This window comes from Crassostrea angulata, chromosome 10, assembly GCF_025612915.1.
Source record: "Crassostrea angulata isolate pt1a10 chromosome 10, ASM2561291v2, whole genome shotgun sequence".
Lineage (NCBI taxonomy): Eukaryota > Metazoa > Mollusca > Bivalvia > Ostreida > Ostreidae > Magallana > Magallana angulata.
The window spans coordinates 52,519,997-52,542,537 of record NC_069120.1 but is presented as its reverse complement, the minus strand read 5'-3'; the positions used below and the strand labels follow the sequence as shown (position 1 = coordinate 52,542,537).

The following is a 22,541-nucleotide window of genomic DNA, read 5'->3' as shown; positions in this document are numbered from 1 at the left end:
TAAAAAAAACTGTTTCAACGCTAGAAAGGAAAGTCAACAATGAACACTTATACAATTCTAATATTTTATGAATACCAATAATAGTCTTCGCACAAACCTAGTTTTGTTCACCCAATGTTTTGTCCATTGTAGATGTGTAGTGTAGATTTATTAGTTAATGTTTAACTTTTGCATGCTATGTTTAATGTTTTTGTTTTATGTAACTCATATTCATGACTGTATGCCGACATGGTAATTGTCAATAAATGAATTGAATAATCTTATATGTTGATAAAATCGAACATCACAATGTACGTACTGACGAGAAATTGTACTCGGCGAGAATTTTAACTGGTCGCACGCCAGTAATGTAGCGTTAAAATCAAAATGTAAATTGGAGAGGGGGAAAAGAAATTAGTGAAATAAACCCTTACAAAACAATTTTGATTAACGAGGCTGGGTCTAATTTTTTCTGCCCTAGATTTCTTATTGAAATTTTTAACATGAATTTCTACTGATAAAATTATTATTTTAAGATAAAAAAAAAATCAGACATTTACCACGTCGTTATTTAGGGGATCATCTCAAAGTTTGTTAATTTTTAACATAGGACCCTACGAGATTTTGCTTGAAAAGTATCAAATTTTTTTTTTACATTCTTTTTTTTTGGAAACTATAGGTATACGTACTGCCCCCCCCCCCCCCCACCCACCCACGGATAAGGATTTTTATGATTTTGGGAATAGTTTTTTTTTTTTGCTTGTCAAGATTTCTGAGGATTAGTCTAGCCCCTACCCATCCCCCACACTTTCAATTTGCTTCCGACGCCTCTGCTTAGGGATTTCTTTTTCTGTTCAATAAAAACAATAATTAACGTATCAATCACGTTGGCAACTTTAATTGTCAATTGTATTCTACATGTATAATTTTGGACTCAGCAAAATACATTTCTCTATTGTATGAGTTATTTTGCTGTGATATCTTTGACAATATAAACTTTTAAAATGTGTATCCATGTAATTTCAAAATTGATAAAAGTGAAAAAAAAATAAAAAATTATTACTTCCAAAAAATAATGTATTGGATCAACAGATTATGACATAAAAATCAATTAAATGACAGAGAGCTTCAGGATTTTCTGACTCATTTATTAATTACCAGAGGCAGTTTATATGTGTTAAAGTATCTTTCTTTTAATAACAGTCTTTAACTACAGCATAAAAATGAACAGTGAAGAATAAAAAGATAAATCAAAATGGTTTATTTATTATGTAGATTTATAAACATACATAATATGTACATCTGTAATAACAATATATAAATATAAAAGACAAATTCAAATATTTTCAGGTGCAAAATATCACAGGCACCTGATATTATTTTTTTTCTCATATTATATTAATATTAGGTTTGTTACTGGCTGACTATGGAAATATATCAGGTTGATCACTCTCATAGAAGGCGAGGCAAAATAGACAAATAGTGATATCAGTCACAAAAATAACTGCTTTTTCTTGCAGTTTAGGTGAGCTAAAATATTTGAAATTAAATAATGCACTGGACTTATTCCCTTCAATCGGAGTGCTTTTGACAGCGATTTTTTTCGTAACTGACAATTCTTTGTGGCCTGTCCCCCTCCCAGCTCTTTAGTCTCTCATCGCCTATAACGTTCTTGAGAATCTCCCTGATAAATGTATCACAGTCTCCGTAAACACGACAACCAGCCGCCTCCGGGATCCCATCAAATTTGGGTAGACAGTCATCATCATAGTCCGTCTTCTGTCTACAATACATCAGAAGCTCACATTGAAAAATGAAAAAATACAACAATTGAGTCAGAGAGAATATTTCAGGGGAGACCATCATCTACAATATCTTACCTATTACATATGACAAGACGGCCTGTTTTTTGGATGACCTCTACGAGTTCATTGGCTGGAGTCACAGTGAGGGTGGAGCCCAGACAAATCATGAGGTCGCACTGCTGGGCATGCTCAAAGGCCCGGTTTAGAATCTCTTCCTCCAAATTATCGCCAAAATTAATAATGGTGTCTTTCAGAAAGCCTTTACAGCCCTACATGACATTATTTGAAGATTGTATTGTACAAACAATTGCCAACAATGTCACTTATATCAATCAAACCAAAAATCTGAATACCAGTTCATCTGAAAATCAAAAGAATTATTAAAAATTTGCAGAAACAAAAATACTATTCCTTTTTTCAGTTAGATGTATGGTATTTAATACTGTAACTGTATAATTTAATAACATTTAAATCTTGTGGCAAAATTTCCTGAATAAAAAGTATTTGCAGGCACAGTGAGACAAAAAGTAAGTGTTTCTAAAGAATATTTTACTTTTTCAGAATTATACATTGATAAGCTGAATGGGAAAGAGTAACCTGATTGCCATGACTTAAACTATATCCTGACCTTCTGTTCACACTTCCTTCCTGTCCTGTGGGAGAGTCCACATGTGTCACACCGTTTAGCATGCCTCGGTTTCTTCACTTCTGATTTTCCATAATCCTCAATGTCCTCAAAATACTGACTTCCTGTGTCATCCATTACATAGAAAGTACGCTCATATCTGTGGTGGCACTTCTCACATTTCTCAATGAATACATTGCCATGAAGCTCAGAGAGATGTTCCTTGGAAATTCCGGATAAACCATGCAGTCCATCCCCATTCTGACTGACCACATGCTTCACAAGATCCAGGTCAACAAGCCGGCACAGAGCCTCGTGGGTGAAGGTGGGCCTCAGCTCCTCATAATCTACCCCCTCATCTCCTCTGTCCTCCTGATCCTCATCACCTGATGCATGATCTACATATATATAAATTGTTTCCAATTTTTTAAATGTGCATTCTTCATGTTCACAAATTTTAAAGTGAAGAAAAAAGGGGAATATGCTAGTTAAAATACAAGCTGATTTCATAAATGGACATGACTTCTGTAGACTAAATATTATCTGATTCTCACATAGTTTGTATTATTGAAATTAGGGAAGTTAAAAACAAAGAGTCATCTTATTTTAAATTTTTGTTTTAATGAAGTGCACCTGCTTTATGAGGTTCCTTCTCTGGGTGACACCTCTCGCTAGGAGATGGCCCCTGCACGTCGAATATCTGTTCTATTTTATCTGACACTTGTTCATGGTCCATTTCAGTCCATTTTCCACTTTTGCCTCTGTAGTCCCCAATACCAGCAGCAGTAGATATCCCAGCTCCTGCATTTATAAAAACATTGATATATTGTTTGCTTTTAAATTTACACAATAAATATTACTGTATACAGGGTTATTTTCCGCCTGTGTTATTTTCGCCCTTTTACACTTGCAAACAGTTTCGCCTCATCTTGAATTCTCCCAGATGCAGTTGTGTTAACAGAGATATTATTTGCAACATAGAATTCGCCCTTTCTTAAATTTGCCCTCTGACAACGAGGGCGAAAATAAAACGGGAACAAATATTTCCCTCTATACAGTATAACAGTCATTGGAATATTTGTTATGACCAATGATAACTGTTCTCCTTGTTTTTATCTTATTGTATTGAACACTTTCATTCATTAATAAAACTGTAACATTTTTTTCAGATAATGGTTTTGAATTTAGAAACATTAGAATTTAAGTGAAAATTAATTTGCTAGTTGCTCATTGTATTTTACAATGTGGTAAAGTCAGATACATGGCATCCCTACTATAGAAATGGCCTGGCTAGACCCTCTATAACTTGATTAGTTAAGTGATTGGTTTGTATGCCTGAGGACCCAGCTAGGTTCAAAGTCTAGCAAGATTCATCAAGAGTATACGGTTTTTCTGACTTTTCTTGTGGAAGAGATGTGAGTACAAAAAACTTTTTAGTCTTGACAAATCTTGCTGAGATTACTTAATAGAGGCAATATGTAGTAGTTGGGGCTATATGGACCGTGGATATCAGCCTGGGTAGCTCAGTGGTAGAGCTCATGACTAGAGTTGCAGAGATCAGTCACAACTTTGTACTTTTGTAAAGCAGAAACATTTCAACCTACCTGTAAAAACAACACAGTGTTTTGCAGAAAGCAGCCATCCTGCTACTCTACTGGCCTCCTTTTTTATTTGTTCAGCAGAATCAAAGAATTCCGCCGTCTTTTTTGCCTCCCGGATGAGACTTTTCTCTTGCTTTGTCACCAATTCTAAAGAGTTTAACCGACTTCGTTTTGCTCCAAGTTTTTTGTAATTAGTTGTTGGTTTCGATTTTAAGAGGCGCTGCCAACAGGGTAGATGAAATATTGCCTCTCCGTTTCTATTCCAAGAGACAAGAAAATTTTTGCCATCAAATCGAGATGGTAGAACAGTTTTTACTTCAACCCTCGATTCACTTTGTTCAAAAATATCATTTCCGCAGAGTGTAAGACAACACTTCATTTTTAAGCCTGAATATAAACACCCTTGCTCTAGCGTTAAATGAATATATTTCTACACTACTGTTGACAGATGACAGCAAAATGAAACCGGATGTTATGAAATGTCTCAAACATTGTTGATAAGTTGTACTTATTTAAAAAAAAATAAACCAACGAGTAATATTTGCATAAATGATAAAGCCTAAATAAAAACACACATTTTGATTCAGGAATTTATATCTAATAAGGTATAAATACAGTTGCTAAAGATTTAATGAAAGGAATTTATTAACACGAATATTTTTTGGAAGAGCTATTGTATTTTAAAAACAAAATGGAGAATTGTGAAAACCACGTGTGGATGTTTACCTTCACAGTTTAATAAGATCGGTAAAATATGTCCAGCGGGAGCAAGATATTTACTGGTTACCGTGCACTGGGGTTTGTTAGTGACCATGTCCCCCTTGCCACGCGATATAACAAGAGACTGAAGGAGAACTATGTCATAACAAGCGTGGGAAATGCTTTTCACACATACAACGTAAGTCCGCCAACACAGTAACAGAGGTTATTCACATACAGCAACAAACGTTATAGCCACAAATTATCATGACCATACAGCAGATCAGAGCCATGTTTCGATACAGTTGTCATTGTCATATGTCAAAGACATCTACATCCAATCGGATTTTAATCAGATTGATCTACATCTAACATGTTAAATATTTTTTTATTGGAAAAGTGAAATTCATACATCTGTTTTAAAGTAATTTTTGATAAGCCAAGGAATTTTTATTTCGCTTGATTAAAATCCTGATTTAATTATATTTTTTTCAGTGCTCCAAGCTAGGAATAACACAAATAAGTGAGTATTTTCGGTGCCTTCAAGTTTCTACACATATAAATGTGTTTTTATTTGTTTATGTATTTTATCAGCGAAATTATTTAAACTTATTTAATTCATTATTTCCTTATGTTTTGTTAGATTTATATGATTGGTTTACACCTTTCAGTAGATAAAATGCATGTTCCATCGTTAAAATGATATATGTCCTACGGACCCGGTTTAACGATAGAATTCGTCCCATACACTCGCTTTGTAGCAAATAAAAAAATTATATAGCGCTGTATCTCGCCTAAATTTTCGTATGATTGGTCTCAAATACCTACAATGTTGCTCTTTTATAATCCCATATTTTCACATTAACTGTTATTGCAACGAAATCACTGCCACTTTTAACATCACGCTTGAAAATTCGCTGTTTATGGTCACCATGTTTATGATAAAATCTGAGATATTCCGAGTGCGATTTTCTACAAAATGGCAGGCAAATTCAAAGGTGTATTTTAACAAAATGCCTTGGTATGACTCATTAAATGGATATTTTGTGGACTAAACTACATATGCATGTTCAAAAAGGTTTGTAATGTATAAAAATGTGTTTTTCCTCAGCAGATTATTTTTAACAGACTTAAAATCGACGCGAAGCTGATCTGCTTCGCAGCTGCTACATTGCAAGTATATGGGACGAATTCTTACTGTGACCTGAGCGTAGCTTGGTCACGGTAAGATTATTCTTTCTAACCTTTCAGGTGATAAACACCCAGACAGCATCACCTGTATAGCAGTCAACAACAGATATGTATTTACCGGGTGTGGAAACCAAGTGCGAGCCTTCAAGAGAAGCCGACAGGTACACATTGTTTAAACAGTTGATACAAGTTCATAAAAATCAAATTGTTGAAACCTTTCAGATTGATTGAAAAAAATATGATATTCTTTTAGAATATATTTGGCAACTTACTTAATAGCTTCATAGACACATACATAGAGACATGTATTGTAATTGTCTATCTAGAACTGTTTTACATGTCAGGAAATAAACTATAAAAGTCTATTAAATATGATATTTTTTTCACATCTCTACATCACATTTTGTTCCCCTTTCCAGCTTGTTCACACCTTTGATGGTCACAGTGTTGAGGTTCACCTGCTCCTTCCCTTTGGAAACCATCTCATTTCAGTGGATATTCACAGCAACTTGAAAATCTGGGACGTGGAAAATGGCGGTAAATAAAATTACTATGTTATTTTTTTATTTTTGTGCATTGATTTTTGTTATTTCACGGAACACAGTGGAATTTTTAAGTGGTAAAAAAAGATGTTCCTTTTAATTCACAAAAAGGAATGCTGTCTATTAATAAATTGTATTTGGGAGAAAAACATTTGCCTGAGAAAAAGTTCTTCATCATAACCTTAAACTTGTTATAGCTTTTCTTAAAATATAAATGTACAACAGCGTCTCATGGAATTAGATATGGATTTTGCAGGGGTACAATTTGAATTTTCATGTAACATAGCCATAAAATTAGCCCTAACTATTAATCACCTTAATATTTTAGAAAAAATGTGCTTTTGATAACTATTCTATCAGTTATCGTAATATTTTAGATGAAATATGTTCTTGATAACTATCTCAACAGGAGTGTACCTGGAAATGGAGTTCAGTAATTCCACCTTCCACATCAGTGCCCTTGTCCATCCCAGCACCTACCTGAACAAAGTGGTTCTGGGCAGCAAGCAGGGCACCCTCCAGCTGTGGAACATTCTGAAGGACCAGATGTTGTACTCCTTCACCGGCTGGGGGAGCCCCATCACCATCCTCCAACAGGTGTGTGCTTACAGGTGGTTCTACAGGTGTGTGCTTATAGGTGGTTCTTGTACAGGTGTATGCTTACAAGTTGGTCTTGTACAGGTGTGCACTTACAGGTTGTTATTTTAGGGTGGGGTGCTTTGCAGAGTTCTTGAAATCTTTTTTCTGCTGTCAGTCATTTGGACTGACTACAATCTGAAGTTTGTCAGTCCGAGTCCAAAAATTTTTAATAGAAAGATGAAAAACTATATTCGAATTTTATTATCAAATTATTTCATTCTTAACTTACAAGCCTTCCAGTCTCTCTCATTTTTTCCTGATCCGATTCCTCTTAACTTTCCCATTCTGGCTTCTCACGCTCACGTTCTTATTTATCACTTCATTAATTTTAACTTCCTTCCCTCTCTCTCATTATCAACTTTCCTTTTTACTCTTTCTTTCTTTCTTGTTCTCTTTTTTCTCTTTCTGCACACATCATGCCACAAGCAGGGACTTAGTTGTCGGATAGTGGAGTTCTTATTATTTTCTCCCGAAGACATAAATGATTAGAATTAGTATTTTTGTGTGTATTTTTGTATATTACAATAAAAACATTAACTTACAACCCTGTTTCAATCATGTAGAAAGTGTATTCAATGTACATAAAAAACGTAAAAAAAAAAGATGACACTCGCCATCTTGGATTTATAGGGGGCCATCGGTTCACGCTATGCTTAAACAAGTTCTCCAATTTCTCCAAGTGATTTCTGACGATATCTATGTTGGAAAATGATCGAAAGCCTTATTCCTATTGCCTGACTACACATCTGTTAGTCGCATTATAAACCCACCGTGTGAATATGTACTAAACACATGCCACACTTATCGAAAGCATTGGAAGTTTACATTTAAGTGACGTAAATTCTATACATTAGTACTGTGATGTTCCGAAAACGCATGATTTGTGTAGAGAGAGCCAAAAATCCACGAAAAAATCCTCTTGATTTATTGTATGCATTTGGATCTCCTCAGTGATTACCCAGAATAGTTTGCATCAACTTTATTACTTTTGTACATAATTAAGTCATATTTTTGCAAGTTCCCCTGTCAACTTTTACCAGTCATTTGGACTGACAGGCAACCTCAAGTAATCGGTCGTTTGTTATTTTTATCCGTCTTGCCGACAGGACCGAAAAATTTCAAGGACTCTGGCTGTGTGTAATGGTTGGTTGGTTCCTGTATAGGTGGGGCAGAATTTTTACATGTACAGGTAAGGTGATTCTTGTACAGGTGTGTACAGGTTCCTGTAAATTTGGGTGGACTTTATACAGATGGGGTTGTTCTTGTACAGGTGGGGTGGTTTTGGTTGCATCCATGCAGTTGTTCTTCCAATCTGTTAGATAACTAAACTGTGGAATCATTTAAATTTGAAGGGGGGGGGGCAATTTTTCATGGATTATGCTAATTCATGAGGATGTAATTTCCTGGATACTTCGGTTTTCAGTTTCAGTAAGAAAGTTAGCTCTTTCTTGATTTGATTTCATTGAGGATGAAATTCGAGGAGGAGGACTACCCATGAATACCATGAAAATTGAGCCATCATGATTTCTAATGATTCCACAGTGACTGATATTTTATTCTGTTTGTTTATTGTTCATATGTGTAATCAATATTCCATCTAGATGGACAGATAGTAGTGAGGTTTTGGACAGTTTGTTGGTATAACTTTAGACTTAATTAGTTTGTCCTTTTAACTTGGATGGACACAGTTGTAATTTTCTTGGACATGTTCTGTTTGTAGTCTCCGGCCATTGATGTGATTGCAGTGGGACTAGCAGATGGACGGACAATCCTACACAATATTAAGTACGACGAAACCATCATGCACTTTCAGCAGGACTGGGGACCAGTGTCGGCCATCTCATTCAGGACAGGTAACTCTAGGATCTAAAATCATTTATTGTCAGACCGGCAGTGTATGTGTTATTAGTGAATAGCACAACGAAGGAAATCAGAAAGGACGCAAAATTATCAGGAAGTAGAATTAATGTACTGCAGAATAACATGAAATTCGTAGCTAGACGTCTGACTTAATACAACTATACATTTAGGGACATTTGATTATGCTTCTTTACAATAAATATTTCACACAAAAAACTAAATCACAAAACTTGACCTGCATGTTTTAGATGGTCACCCTATCATGGTGACAGGAAGTACTGCTGGTCACATAGCTCTTTGGAATTTGGAGGAGAAAAAGCTCCAGAGTCAGATCAGGAATGCTCATTACAGTGCTGTGTCTGGGATGAATTGTCTCCCGTCGGAACCCCTGATGGTTACCTCAGCTGCAGACAACTCACTCAAGGTAGGTGATTGAGTACATATTGTAATTGTACATCAGTTTTCAACTGATTTGCATAGTCATGAAGTAAGGCATTCGAAATCAAACTTGTATATGTTTCAATCAACAAGAAACAGCAGGAATTTGCCATGAGTTAAAATTACCATTAATAAAGAATGTTTTGATTGCGTTTTCCTGTACATGAGATCAATTATTGGAGAGAATTGTTTATTATGATGGTGGCTGTTTAGGTATGGATCTTTGATTTACCTGATGGGGGAGGCCGTTTACTACGACAACGATCTGGTCATAGCGCCCCGCCTAATGTCATACATCACTATGGAAACAACGGCAAAAATGTTTTAAGTGCAGGTAGTTGACATTATTATTTTATGTTTTACACAATTTTTAATGGTCCTCGACACCCTGTGACTTTTTAGGGCAGTACATCACAACATGGCAGTTTCAACCTAATGCGAAACTGGTTTTGTCACCAAAATGTTGCTCAATGAATCTGCAGGTCCTGAGTGTGAATACAGCAGGGACTTATGTTTTTATAAATAGCAATACATTTTTAAAAATTGATTTCCTTCCCCCAAATCAAGTAAAATGCATGCTTGAATACCATATCTTTGAGGAATATAAAAAATGGACTTTTATGAGAAACTTTTCCAGAGGATGTGGAGGACTTTTAAGATTATTATTCAATAAACTAGGGGTATATCTGGATGCAGGTTGTAAAGGAAAATTAATTTTAAATATTTTATCTAGGTCAAGACAGTTTTTTGAAGTCCTTTTCCACCATTCATGATTCGGAGAACAAGAGTTTAGGAAGAGCCAGTTTCAACAAGGCAGGGACTAAGAGGATGGGGCTACAGAAAGACAAATACATGATGCCCCCTATCACTGCTTTTGCTGCAGGTAATCATTCAGTTTGGATCTCACTGAGCGTAGTTGTGTTTACAATGTGGTATCCATTCTCATGCCCTGATGGGGATTGACTTTGCTGTTGCTGCATTTTTTTGTAGAGGTCACTAGAGCCAGTGACTGGGACAGTATCGTAGCCTGTCATAGAGGCTTGTCTCAAGTCACGACCTGGAACTTCCAGAAAAGCACCATGGGAAAACTGCGTCTATGTCATCCACGATTTGAAGAGAAAGAATTTCAAACAGCTACAGCAAAGGCAAGCATTTTATGTTTTGTCAGCAATAAACTGTGTACAAGAGTAGTTTGTTTTTGAAAATTATTTTACACTTCTCATAAAGTTTGAACCTTTGTTATTGAATTATGTGACAATTCTCATTGGGTTTTTTATGTTTAACTGGTATGTGACAATATCTTGGTACACATATTAAATTGATTTGAAATTATTCTTTAATTGAAAAATAATGTTATTTAACTCAATTAGAATATGTGACTATATTTAACTTGTAGTGTGTGGACATTAGCAGCTGTGGAAACTTTTGTGTGATTGGTTACAGCTCAGGTCATGTGGACAAGTACAACCTCCAGTCAGGTATACACAGGGGCTCCATAGGGGATCCAGGTAAGATTTCTTCAAGGATATCTTTGGTTTTGAATGTTGAGACTGCAACATAACTATTATATAATATATAAATATTTTGTTGATTAATTTTTTCATTATTTTGAATGGTAAGTTTTGCTTCTTTTAGTTGCTAATTAATGAGTCAATCTGTAGACTTCGCATGAACTCGAGCATCATTGTACAGGTACTTAAGATAGGTTTATGAGAGAAATGATTTTTCATGAAGCATGACAGTGAACCAGTTTATTTGTTGCAGCCCACCACTGCTGTGTGATGGGGGTAGTGGTGGATGGGATGAACCAGATACTAGTCACGGCGGGTCTCGATGGAGAAATCCGGTTCTGGGGGTTCAAGAAACACCAGCAAATCGACAGCTTACGCACCGATGGTTATATCTCTGGAATTGTGCTGCACAGAGATAGGTATATTCCGTAGTTATGTATCAAGAGATACAGATTGGTTGTTATCTAAATCCACATTTTCAAGATGTTTAAGAGAAAACTTACATGTTTTGAAAAAATACCTAGCAGAAGCATTTTCTTTCAATAAGATAAAAAACAAATGATGGAAAAGTAAATTTTTCTAGAACATGCATGGAACTTGATTTTTTTAACTGACAAGTACACTTTGTATGTATAATAAACTAATTCATACTTAATGTCCCTAGTGAACATTGTTTATGCTTTTTGTTTCAGTAATGCATTATTCTTATGTTTATTCAGGGCCTAATGTTAATTTGATTTGTCAATTTCCTACTATCTGTCAGATATATGTATGTCTAACACTATTCCAGCTCCATGCTCGCTGTTTCCCTAGACAATTTCCAGATCATCGTGGTGGATCTGGACACTCGTCGAGTGGTCAGGAAGTTTCAAGGTCACAGTAACAAGGTCACTGGGATGTCCTTCAGCCCTGATGCTCGATGGCTGATCTCGGCTGGCATGGACTGTACAGTGAGGACCTGGGATCTACCCTCAGGAAGGTAAAAGAAAAGAGCTATTATATCCCACCCAATGAGTTGCAGGGGAAGGTCTAATTATGTTTCTGACCTGTATGTTAGTCCAGTTGTTTGTCAGCACAAATCGACTCAAACCAATGAACAGAATTTCAAGAAACTTTGTACAAAATAAGGACAGGTGTAGTATAGATGTGTGTACCAGTATCCTGAGGAAATTATTTTTTGAGAGTTATGCAACTTTACTTTGTTACCGAAAGAACTGGTCAACTTAACTCCTTCCAAACCACTGAACAGAATGTCATGAAACTTGGTAATAAACTAGTGCACACCATTTATTAATCCCAGAAGATTTTGATTCAAAATTTATTCCTTGGAGTTATGCCCCTTTAGAACTTGTAAGTTTTGCCAAATTAAATCTTCTACTGAAATAATTTGTGTGTGCAACTCCTTTAAAATTGTCTAGATTGTTTCACTAGAGATAAAATATCAGGTACTGTGTTCATTGTGCTGATTTTGATTACCAGGCTGATTTTTCTTCAATCCCCTGATCTTTGTTCAGGTTGGTGGACTGTTTTATGACAGAGATGGCTGTAACCTCTCTGACAATGTCTCCTACCGCAGACTTCCTGGTGACCTGCCACATCGACAGCGTAGGTCTCTACACCTGGTACAACAAGACGCTTCTCTCTCTTGTCTCTCTCGCTCCTCTCCCCGATGATTATCAACCACAGGAAGTTGACATGCCGGATACGCAAGTCACGGCCTCAGTCGACAGCCAGACAGGTTTGATAAACCCTTATTAATTCTTTGTCATACCTTTTACATAAATGCTTAAGTATTGAAAATTTATTTATTTGATTTTTTCAGTATAATTTCTAGATACATGTATGAAAATATATTTTTTGAAATATTTCAAAAAGTGTATGGATCCAACCAAAAATGAACTCAAGTCTCGTTCAACCAGATGCTCGGCTGTCTCCGTTAATCTCCGACAAGTAAGAGATACCAAGTCACGTGATAGCTTGATGATGCGACCTCTAAATATAGACTGACTCTCTGCTTGTCGGAGATGTACGGAGACAGCCGATGGTTGAACGAACCTGTATTGAACTCTGGCGTAGGAATACATACAACTGCAAAAAACTTCGAAATTGTTCGTATTATCTAAAATCTTACTACCGGGTATTTCTTAGGTATTTATAAATAATTTTACTTTTAAAAAATGCTTCACGTACATTACATCGAATTTATCGATTATTTTCAAGAACTAACTCTTGTAGCGGTGATGATTTGTGCTGAGGTCCAAACACTGTTTCAGTTTCGGTTTGCCAGTGTAACTGCATAGGAGAGTTGATTAAAATCAACTCCCTAAAATTGAGGAAAGCTCGGCTTCTATGTTTTTTACTGAAGCCTAAACTACTGAAGTATTTTCAAAAAATTTAAGTTGTATAAAGACCCACAAATAATTTGTTTAAAAACAGAATTTTGTTGTTATAATGTTTTATGTTTCCTTTTTTGGGGGGGGGGGGTGTACATACAAATTAGACTTTATTTACTTAGATGCAAGCTATAATTATTAAGTCTGGCAATTATGAAAATATTGAGAAAATTTAATCTATTAAATGCCTCAGGAAGAATTCTTAAAACAAAAACAAGTTAACCTTGAAAGAAATTGAAAAATACTAGTTGTTTATAATCTGTATAAACAAGTAATTTAGCTAAAAAAAAATGCATATATGATAAAAAACATGTAATTAATAAAATAGAAAACAATTTTAAGTGGATAAACCTTTAAGATTTACATGCCTTTTAGAAACAACTGTGTTCCTGATGAAGTGTTTATTGCTTAAAGTTGTAAACAGTCAAGTGGTGTGAAACTTTTCTGTTGACTGCCATTATTATTCCTTGAGATAAATAAAATATAGCATGCCTTGCTGATTCCAGGAGAAGACAACTCTATGGAGGATGATCCTCAGGATTATGCCTCGCCTGAACAGCTGTCTGCAGAGTTAGTGACCTTGTCACTTCTCCCCAACTCCCGCTGGCAGAACCTGCTCAATCTGGACGTCATCAAGGTGAGAATTACATTATCTGTTAAACATTGCAGCTACAGTACGGTAATCAGTTATCCGTTTACAAGTCAATTGAAGTACATATGTGTTAGAGGAAACTGTTGATTGAAAGTTTGCATTATACTCAGAATGTAAAACAATAAATCTCAATTTGTACAAACTAGGATAAAGTGAAATCACAGATATAGATATTTCTTTTTGGCTCCATAGCAACTATGAGTTTGCTATTCTTATCATAATGAGTTTGCTATACTGGTACATGTATTAAGGAAAAAAGATTCACAAATATAGCAAAGTAAATCCACAGGTTTTTAGGACTTTTCTATAACAAAGTTTTACTGTATTTGCAAGACACAAATTCAATAGTAATCTGTTGATTCCAAATTGGTATTTAATGTTACATATTTTGTTTTTAGATGAGAAATAAACCCAAAGAACCTCCTAAAGTCCCCAAAGCTGCACCATTTTTCCTACCCACTATTGCCGGCCTACAGCCAAAGTTTGATATCCAAGACGACAAGGAAGAAGGGGACAAGGTTAGCCATTCTCTCCACAGTACTCCACATACACAGCCCGTTCTTCACTCATTAAAATATCAAAGTTGATAGTGATAAATATATATATAGCCCATATTTTATGAATGGAAATATCAAAGATGATAGTGATAAATATATTTACAGCCCATATTTTACTAACAAAATATCAAAGATGGTAGTACATGTACATCCATTTTTTTTTTCAGAAGCAATCACGTTCTGATCTCTCGAGATTTAATTCACTCAGCGAGCTTGGACGCAAACTAGAGGAGGGCAACGAAGGTATTGTACAGTTGTTAATGGAGTGACGAATGCAAGGGTTGTGACTGAATTTAAAATAAATGTTTTGCCTCAATTCCAAATCCATGAAGATGGGTCTTGACACAACGCAATACATGATAGGATTATAAATATGTAGCTCATAAAAAAAGAATAGAGTGAAAAAAAACCTGAATAAAACTTTCTGAAAAAGATTATTAAGTGTTTCATAAGATTCTCGAGGCTTCACTCGCTGCAGACCTGGTAATACAAGATACATGTAAAAATGAATGAAATAAAGCTGTGGTGAAATTTGGCCAAATACAGTATAAAGTGATCTGTTTTAGGCCTGACTGCCCTGGATTACCTGAAGGAGCTGGGTCCATCTGCGGTGGACAGCGAGATTCGGTGTCTGGGGCCTGATGCAGGGGGATCAGTGACCGTTATGTGCCAGTTCCTGGACATGATCAGTTATGTCTTGGACACAAAGAAAGACTTTGAGATCAGCAATGCATACCTGGGACTGTTCTTAAAGGTAATAATTATGTTAATCTATTTTTCTTATATGAACTATAATTCTATAATTTTTACATCTTGATTGGTTCTCTGATGTTTTTACATTACATCATGGTTCTCTTATATTGAAATGTTATAATTGCCAACCATTGGTGAAGTTCTTCAGTTTATATGAATTCTCAGTTCTCAGTTCCTGTACATACATCGACATATGACAATACTTTACATCATGGTCTCACATGATTCCCCTAAACTTTCAATTTTATTCTGAATCCTTGGCAAAAGCATAGTTGGAACCTGTTCATGATTTAAGTGTACTTTGACCGGGAATAGAACACAAGACTTTCTGCTTAATTGTTTGCATCTTTGATAATGAGGTCTTTGTGACTGTGATTACTGGTAAATGTGAATAAAGTTTGACACTTCTGAATTCTAGATTCATGGAGATACGATATCTAGCCACCCGGAACTAGTGGAGGCTCTCATACAGGTGAAACAGAAATTGAGTGAAACATGGGGCTCCATACAGGACTTATTTACTCTAAATCTGACACTTCTCACCCACTTAAGGACTGCCAAGATCTGAGAGAGAGAGAGAGAGAGAGAGAGAGAGAGAGAGAGAGGGAGCAATGCATTTATTACTGTCAAGAGAATCATTCATTAAAGATTTAAACCAAAAAGTGTTTCAAGTAGTCAATACTTTATATTTGCACACTACATGTATGCACAATATATCTCATATAAGGTTTGGCAATATTGGGTGTTTGATTCAGGAGAAGTTCTTAAAAAATTCTTCAGCTTATTTTCCCCATATGAAAGGGCATTTTCTTTATTTTAACACACTTGAAAGCTCTTTATCCAAGGTTACTATCTTTCAGTTTTGAAATTGAGTGGTTTTAGAGAAGATGTACATTTGAATAATGAGATAATTTTTTTCAGGAACGTGAAAAGATGTTTATGTACCCAAAATTTAAGTTATGAATAGAGCTTTAGAATTTGTTTTAGATATATTAAAACATATATAATTTTCATCTTTGTAAAGATGATCTATGTCATCAATTGATGATGATTGTATTTCACAAAAAGTTTGCATTTAAGTTAAAAACTGGGTATCTCAGATCCATTTTTTGAAAAAGAAACATCAAGCGCATGTTTGCTCCAACACCAGTTTTTTTTGTACGATGTGCAAAATAATATGAACATTACTGTGGTTTCATTGTTATTCAAGGGTATCAATTATATTTTTTGTGGATCAAGTGAAAATTGTGGTTTCAAGGATATGTGAATTTATGGCCAATGACCCTATCAATACTAAATGTTAATAGAAATTGCACTTCAATGAACATTTTATTTCGTGGATTAACTTAACAAAGAAATCCACAGAAATTGGTATTCAACGAATATTGATGACACCACAGTATTATATATATGTGAAAATGGTTTTGGAGCAATGTTACTCTCTATACTTCCTTCTGTTAAATATGAAGATGAATTGAAGTTTTTGTGAAATTGCAAGAAAAGGTCATTTACATGATGTCATAAAAGCACAAAGAACTAACAATGTTTTCTACATTTTTGTAACTAACTTATCTAGTAAAATATTTTTTGTAAAAAAATATGTATAATGTGATGATTTTTGGGGGTTAAAATAGCAGGCAGAAATGACATTATATCAAATATAATCCCTGTGCAAGCAAGCTGGTAAAATGCATTTTAAGATTGTCTTTACTTGTGACTTCTGATTCAGTAAGTTATACTTATGAGACATTGGAATGCAATGCATGGGAGGTACTAAGTATTTAATTTTAATCTTTAATTTTTTTCAACAACTTTTGTAAGTACATTGTACTTTATAATATTACATTACAACTGTTAGGATATAGTGTATGCATCATGATATAGTGTATATTTAAAATTTTTCAGAATGTTACCTCTAAGTTGAAGAAATGGTGTAAATTTTTATTTCCCTTCGAAGAAGGGAGGGCATAATGCTTTGCTGCTGTCTGTCAGTTTACGATCATTTTCTTTGCAAAAGATAAACATATTAAAATGAAATTTGGTATACAGGTTTATCATGATAATATCTAGGTCAATTTTATTGGGTACGATCGAGCAATTTTCGACAGAGTAATGGCCCTTGGACTTAGAAAAATTCGAGTTATTTCCAGTTTCCGCTCATTTTCTTCGCATAGGATAAACATATTGAAATGAAATTTGGTATACTACAGGTTTATCTAAATAATATCTAGGTCAAGTTCGATTTTAGGTTTGATCGGACAATTTTCGACAGAGTTATGGCCCTTGGACTTAGAAAAATTCGAGTTATTTGCAGTTTCCGCTCATTTTCTTTGCAGAGGGTGCACATATTAATATGAAATATGGTATGCAGGTTTATCTAAATAATATCTAGGTCAAGTTTGATATTTGGTATGATAGAGCAATTTCCAACAGATTTATGCCCCTTGGACTTAGAAAAATTCCAAATATTTGCAGTTTATGTTCATTTTCTTTGTTGATGTTTCCAAGGGAGGGGGGCATAAGTGTTTCACAAACATCTCTTGTTATTTGAGGGAAAACGCTATGTTCTCACTGTGACCTTCTGACAATTAATACAGCCCAAAGAAGGTTGCAATTTTTCATGAAACAAATGTGTTTGTTGGTAAACACCTACAAAAACTTTTCTCTACAATAAGCTTTGAATAAGTAAGCAATCTTTTTCATTGCCAATAGAGTTTGTTTCAATCAAAGTCCACCGATGCAGTATGTTTCCAAAATTTGATTTTAACTGTAAAATCAGGTAAGCGTGGAGGCCCGAGGGCCTCTTGTTTTTGATTTATTTACTCTGTAAACAGACATGCAATTCTCATTACAACTGCCACACTGCCCCAAATATTACTGGTACTTCAAGGTTACTGGAACAACTGCAGACCGCACTGAGCTCCAGGAATTCGTGACGTGTCGGGATGTTTACGATGTCGGTTAAAAAAAAAATGAAAATATAATAAATTCGGTAACGTAGAATAACACCATTATACAAAACATGAGATAGACAAACATGAGAAAACATTTATATCAGATAGGATGGTGTGAAATACGGACCCCAGAAATTTGACACGTAAAATAATTCCGGAATTTTTGTTCCTATTGCTTATAATAAGTCTTTGATATATATATGCGCCTCATATTACACCCCTTTCATTAACAAACGTTTTTATCTAAATTAGTGAATAAAAAGATTTTCATCTTATACTTGATTTTACATCGATTTAACTGGGAGGCATCTATGGGTGTTTTTATCGAAGATAAAATTGTCGGGTTATAAATTTTGAATTTACAGAGTGGCTGTAAATTTATACAAAATGTACAGTTGTCATGTTAACGTTGTAAATTTTGTACTTACACTTGCCCAGTAAAGAAGATGTGTGAATAAGACGTGTAAACTGTCTATATAAGGATAGATTAGACACTATAAAGAAGATAGGTGAATAAGGCGTGTAAACTGCCCATATGAGGATAGGAAAGATACTATAAAATTAAAATATGAACAAATCTCATAATTTCTTTCTCAATTATTAAAAACAATTTATATTTTCCATAACATCGATTTATAACCTTTAAATATGTTAAATATTTAGAGTAGGTTGATTTAAATTGGAGTATGCGTGTCAAAACCTCCAAATAGTGTCATTTTTAGAACTTCAGTGCCTTTTCTTTTATAGAGTGGGTCTGGGCTCCATATTTTTGTCATAGTCTATATGAGGTTTAAAGGAAATCAAACCGAATTCAATTAACAAAAAACGTGGAGAGATGACCCACTATACTTTAAAAATGTCATTTTGTATCCCAACAATTGAACGTTTTAGAGAAATACTACTAGTCCGTAAATTCGTCGTTGAAGTTGCATTTAGCATTAAACAATAAAGTTTATCGTGACTGAAATGGCTCAGTGGTTAGAGCGCCAGACATTAGTTAACATTGCAGAGCTACAGTTCTTAGGTTGTGGGTTCGATACCACCAAAACTTTAGAATTTATTTTTTTTTCTTATCGTTTGTTAAAATATTCAAAAATGAATATATTTAGAAATTGTGCTTTTGTAAACTTGTAATATAGCATCATATAGTATATTGGCTAGAAAAAAATTAATTTGAAATTGTTTTTACGACAAAACCAAATGGGCATTTGCGCTATCTTGTTCCCCCATCTTCTTAAAATATCAACAAATATCATAATTTCTTTCTAAATTATTGAAAACAATGAGTATTTATCGTAACATCAATTTCTAACCCTTAAATATGTTAAATACATGTATTTGGAATAAACTGATTTAAACTGGCGTATGCGTGTCAAAACCTCCAAAATAGTGTCATTTTTAGAACTTCAATGCCTTTATTTTGATATGGTAGGCCTGAGCTCCATATTTTTGTCAAAGTCTATATAAGGTTTAAAGGAAATCAAACCGATTTCAATCACCGAACACATGGAGAGATGACCAACTATACTTTAAAAATGTCGTTTTGTTTTGCAACAATTTAACGTTTTAGAAAAATAATACAAGTCCGTAAATTTGTGGACGAAGTGGCATAAAGCATTTAAACAATGGAGTTTATTGTGACTGAAATGGCTCAGTGGTTAGAGCACCAGACATTGGGTATCATTATAGAGCAAGGATATTTAAGTTGTGGGTTCGATATTACCAAAACTTTACAATTTATATTTTTCTTATCGTTTGTTAAAATATTCAAAACTGAATATAGTTAGAAATTGTGCTTTTGTAAACTTGTATTATAACATTATCAGGAATATTTAGTTAGAAAAATCGAAATTTGAAATTGTATTTTATGAATAAACCAAATGGGCTTTTGCGCTATCTTGTTCCCCATCTTCTTTACAACATGACAAAATAACCACCTGGAAGATAGAAACAGCTGTATTTATTCTAGGGGTGCACTGTTACAACGCATTTTGAAAAATTACTCACTTTGAAAATTTAAGTTCAACGCGATTAGAAAATAATGATTTCTTTTTCAAAGTGCAAAGAGAAAAAAAAGTGCATTGATGTCATGGATATTAAACCACCATTAAAAAAATCAGTATATAATCAATAAAATAGAAATTCAATTCCAGAATTAGTGATTTATACATATTTTTCAAAGTGCGTTAAGTGTCTCGATTCATAACGCACTTTGAAAGAAATTCAAAGTGCGTTATTTTTGCCGCAGTGCTCCCCGAGCTTGTCGGTGTATATAATCAAAATCTTTTTTTTATGTTAAAGGAGAAAATATATCTAACTGCACTCGTATATATAACTTATAGAGATGCAATAATCTAGTTTGCCCTCTTTTTAATAAACAGAAGATTGTCATATGTACTCTTTGTGAACTCTTTGCATAACGTTTCTTCCATGCTTGTCACGTGATAAACTTTGAAATAAAGGTGTTCGACGTGACAATATTTACCATTTCACTTCCTTCACCTGAAAGTGTTAATTTGAAAAGGTATTATTTATGATCTCTCTACTGGTAACGTTATGGCAATATAGCTTTTCCTCTCCATTTATTTTTTTATTTCAATCAGAATGAAATTCACTGTTATTTAGGTATAATAAAAATAACTGATAATGTTTCTGCAAAGTTCACTGTTATTTAGGTATAATTAAAATAACCGAGAGTGTTTCCACAAAAACGATCGAAGCGCAAAACACCCTGATCAACGCCAAAAGCTCATACATGTATAACACTAATCAGGGCATGTAGATTTTATTGGCTCTCTTTTGAAATTTTTTTATAACATGTAAAAACGCAGTATATAAATTATAGAATTCCGGCACAATGTATATATCATTATATATTAAAATATTCCTTGATAGACGGTACACTTTTGTTGTTTTTATTTCATATTTTTTAAACATGGCCAATGGCTGTTTAAAAAGAAATGTTATAAGTTGGTTTTTTTTTTTTAAACTTTTACCTAATTACATTGATGTGCACTAAAAACGGTATCAGGATATAATTGTTACCAAGAGTTGTCTCAATCCCCAACATGCTCTTGCCTTGAATTTACATCTTTTCAAGATGGCCAACAAGGGATCGAGGCGGGAGGTTGACAGTGCAATCTTGCACTGGCTGTGCATTGGTTTGAGATAAACTCACAGGACATGCGCAATGTTCTATCTATTTAAATGCAAACACTCGTGTTGGCAATGCATTACAGTAATGTTGACAGATGTAGCACACCCAGTTATGTTCACGTCAATGTAGCATCCATCATCCGATCCATCATCCTATCCATCATCCTATCCTAAATTGTTTAAATTCTTTGGTTTACGTCGGTTGTTTCTGTTTTGCACCTTGTCTTTGTGTGGGTATGATGTACTTGATAGCGACTTGAATGGTGGACACCGAATCGAATGATGTTTTCTTACGCTCCTCCCATTAAGTTTTGGCAGATGTAATTGTGGGTTAAAAATTCAAGTTTATAGGTTCATTACAATTAATCAGGGTGAAAACTTATCTTTGCGGTGATGCCAGAGTTTATCTTTGAGGTGGTGTCAGAGTATCGGGCACCTGAAATATTCCTAAGAATTTGTATCAACCCCAGTGTGATCGATTTTGGAAAATATATTTGCCAAGTATTCAGCTTGCCTTTTTAAAAATTATAGTGTTGTTTTGTTATGTAAATTTGCAGTGGTTGCAATGAAAAGGAATTATTGGTTCTGAATCCTTGGCAAAAGCATAGTTGGAACCTGTTCATGATTTATGTCTACTTTGACCGGGAATAGAACACAAGACTTTCTGCCATCCGGAACTAGTGGAGGCTCTCATAGAGGCGAAACAGAAACTGAGTGAAACCTGGGGCTCCATACAGGACTTATTTACTCTAAATCTGACACTTCTCACCCACTTAAGGACTGCCAAGATCTGAGAGAGAGAGAGAGAGAGAGAGAGAGAGAGAGAGAGAGAGAGAGAGAGAGAGAGAGAGAGAGAGAGAGAGAGGGAGCAATGCATTTATTACTGTCAAGAGAATTATTCATTAAAGATTTAAACAAAAAAGTGTTTCAAGTAGTCAATACTTTATATTTGCACACTATGCACAATATATCTCATATAAGGTTTTGCAATATTGGGTGTTTGATTTAGGGGAAGTTCTTAAAAAATTCTTCACCTTATTTTCCCCATATGAAAGGGCATTTTCTTCATTTTAACAAACTTGAAAGCTCTTTATCCAAGGTTGCTATCTTTCAGTTTTGAAACTGAGTGGTTTTAGAGAAGATGTACATTTGAATAATGAGGTAATTTTTTTTCAGGAACGGGAAA

At 34.6% G+C, this 22,541-nt stretch overlaps 2 protein-coding genes across 2 annotated transcripts; one reads left to right on the top strand and one right to left on the bottom strand.

The window, feature by feature from the left end:
* Positions 1–1,225: 1,225 nt before the first annotated feature.
* On the bottom strand, positions 1,226–4,475 carry LOC128166321 (NAD-dependent protein deacetylase Sirt6-like). Its single transcript, XM_052831419.1, has 5 exons — positions 4,014–4,475; positions 3,043–3,210; positions 2,413–2,807; positions 1,860–2,053; positions 1,226–1,762 (listed from the first exon to the last, which is right to left on the bottom strand). Exons 1-5 carry the CDS (start codon positions 4,387–4,389, stop codon positions 1,552–1,554), a joined length of 1,344 nt encoding a protein of 447 aa, XP_052687379.1. The 5' UTR covers positions 4,390–4,475; the 3' UTR covers positions 1,226–1,551.
* Positions 4,476–4,704: 229 nt separating this feature from the next.
* LOC128167596 (WD repeat-containing protein 36-like) lies at positions 4,705–17,234 on the top strand. Its single transcript, XM_052833394.1, has 19 exons — positions 4,705–4,908; positions 5,205–5,232; positions 5,961–6,061; positions 6,320–6,437; positions 6,852–7,039; positions 8,802–8,934; positions 9,190–9,365; positions 9,593–9,713; positions 10,113–10,262; positions 10,370–10,524; positions 10,776–10,887; positions 11,144–11,309; positions 11,681–11,869; positions 12,405–12,628; positions 13,790–13,920; positions 14,334–14,453; positions 14,660–14,735; positions 15,059–15,246; positions 15,664–17,234. The coding sequence occupies exons 1-19, from the start codon at positions 4,765–4,767 to the stop codon at positions 15,811–15,813; spliced, it is 2,670 nt and encodes an 889-aa protein (XP_052689354.1). The 5' UTR covers positions 4,705–4,764; the 3' UTR covers positions 15,814–17,234.
* The last annotated feature ends 5,307 nt before the right edge of the window (positions 17,235–22,541 follow it).

Coding starts and splice junctions, on each gene's coding strand:
- LOC128166321 (XM_052831419.1), bottom strand. CDS start 4,389: ATGAAGTGTTGTCTTACACTCTGCGGAAATGATATTTTTGAACAAAGT. Junction 2,054..2,412: donor GAAGGAAGTGTGAACAGAAG/GTCAGGATATAG, acceptor AATGTCATGTAG/GGCTGTAAAGGCTTTCTGAA. Junction 1,763..1,859: donor CGTCTTGTCATATGTAATAG/GTAAGATATTGT, acceptor GATGTATTGTAG/ACAGAAGACGGACTATGATG.
- LOC128167596 (XM_052833394.1), top strand. CDS start 4,765: ATGTCCAGCGGGAGCAAGATATTTACTGGTTACCGTGCACTGGGGTTT. Junction 7,040..8,801: donor CCATCACCATCCTCCAACAG/GTGTGTGCTTAC, acceptor TTCTGTTTGTAG/TCTCCGGCCATTGATGTGAT. Junction 11,310..11,680: donor ATTGTGCTGCACAGAGATAG/GTATATTCCGTA, acceptor ACACTATTCCAG/CTCCATGCTCGCTGTTTCCC.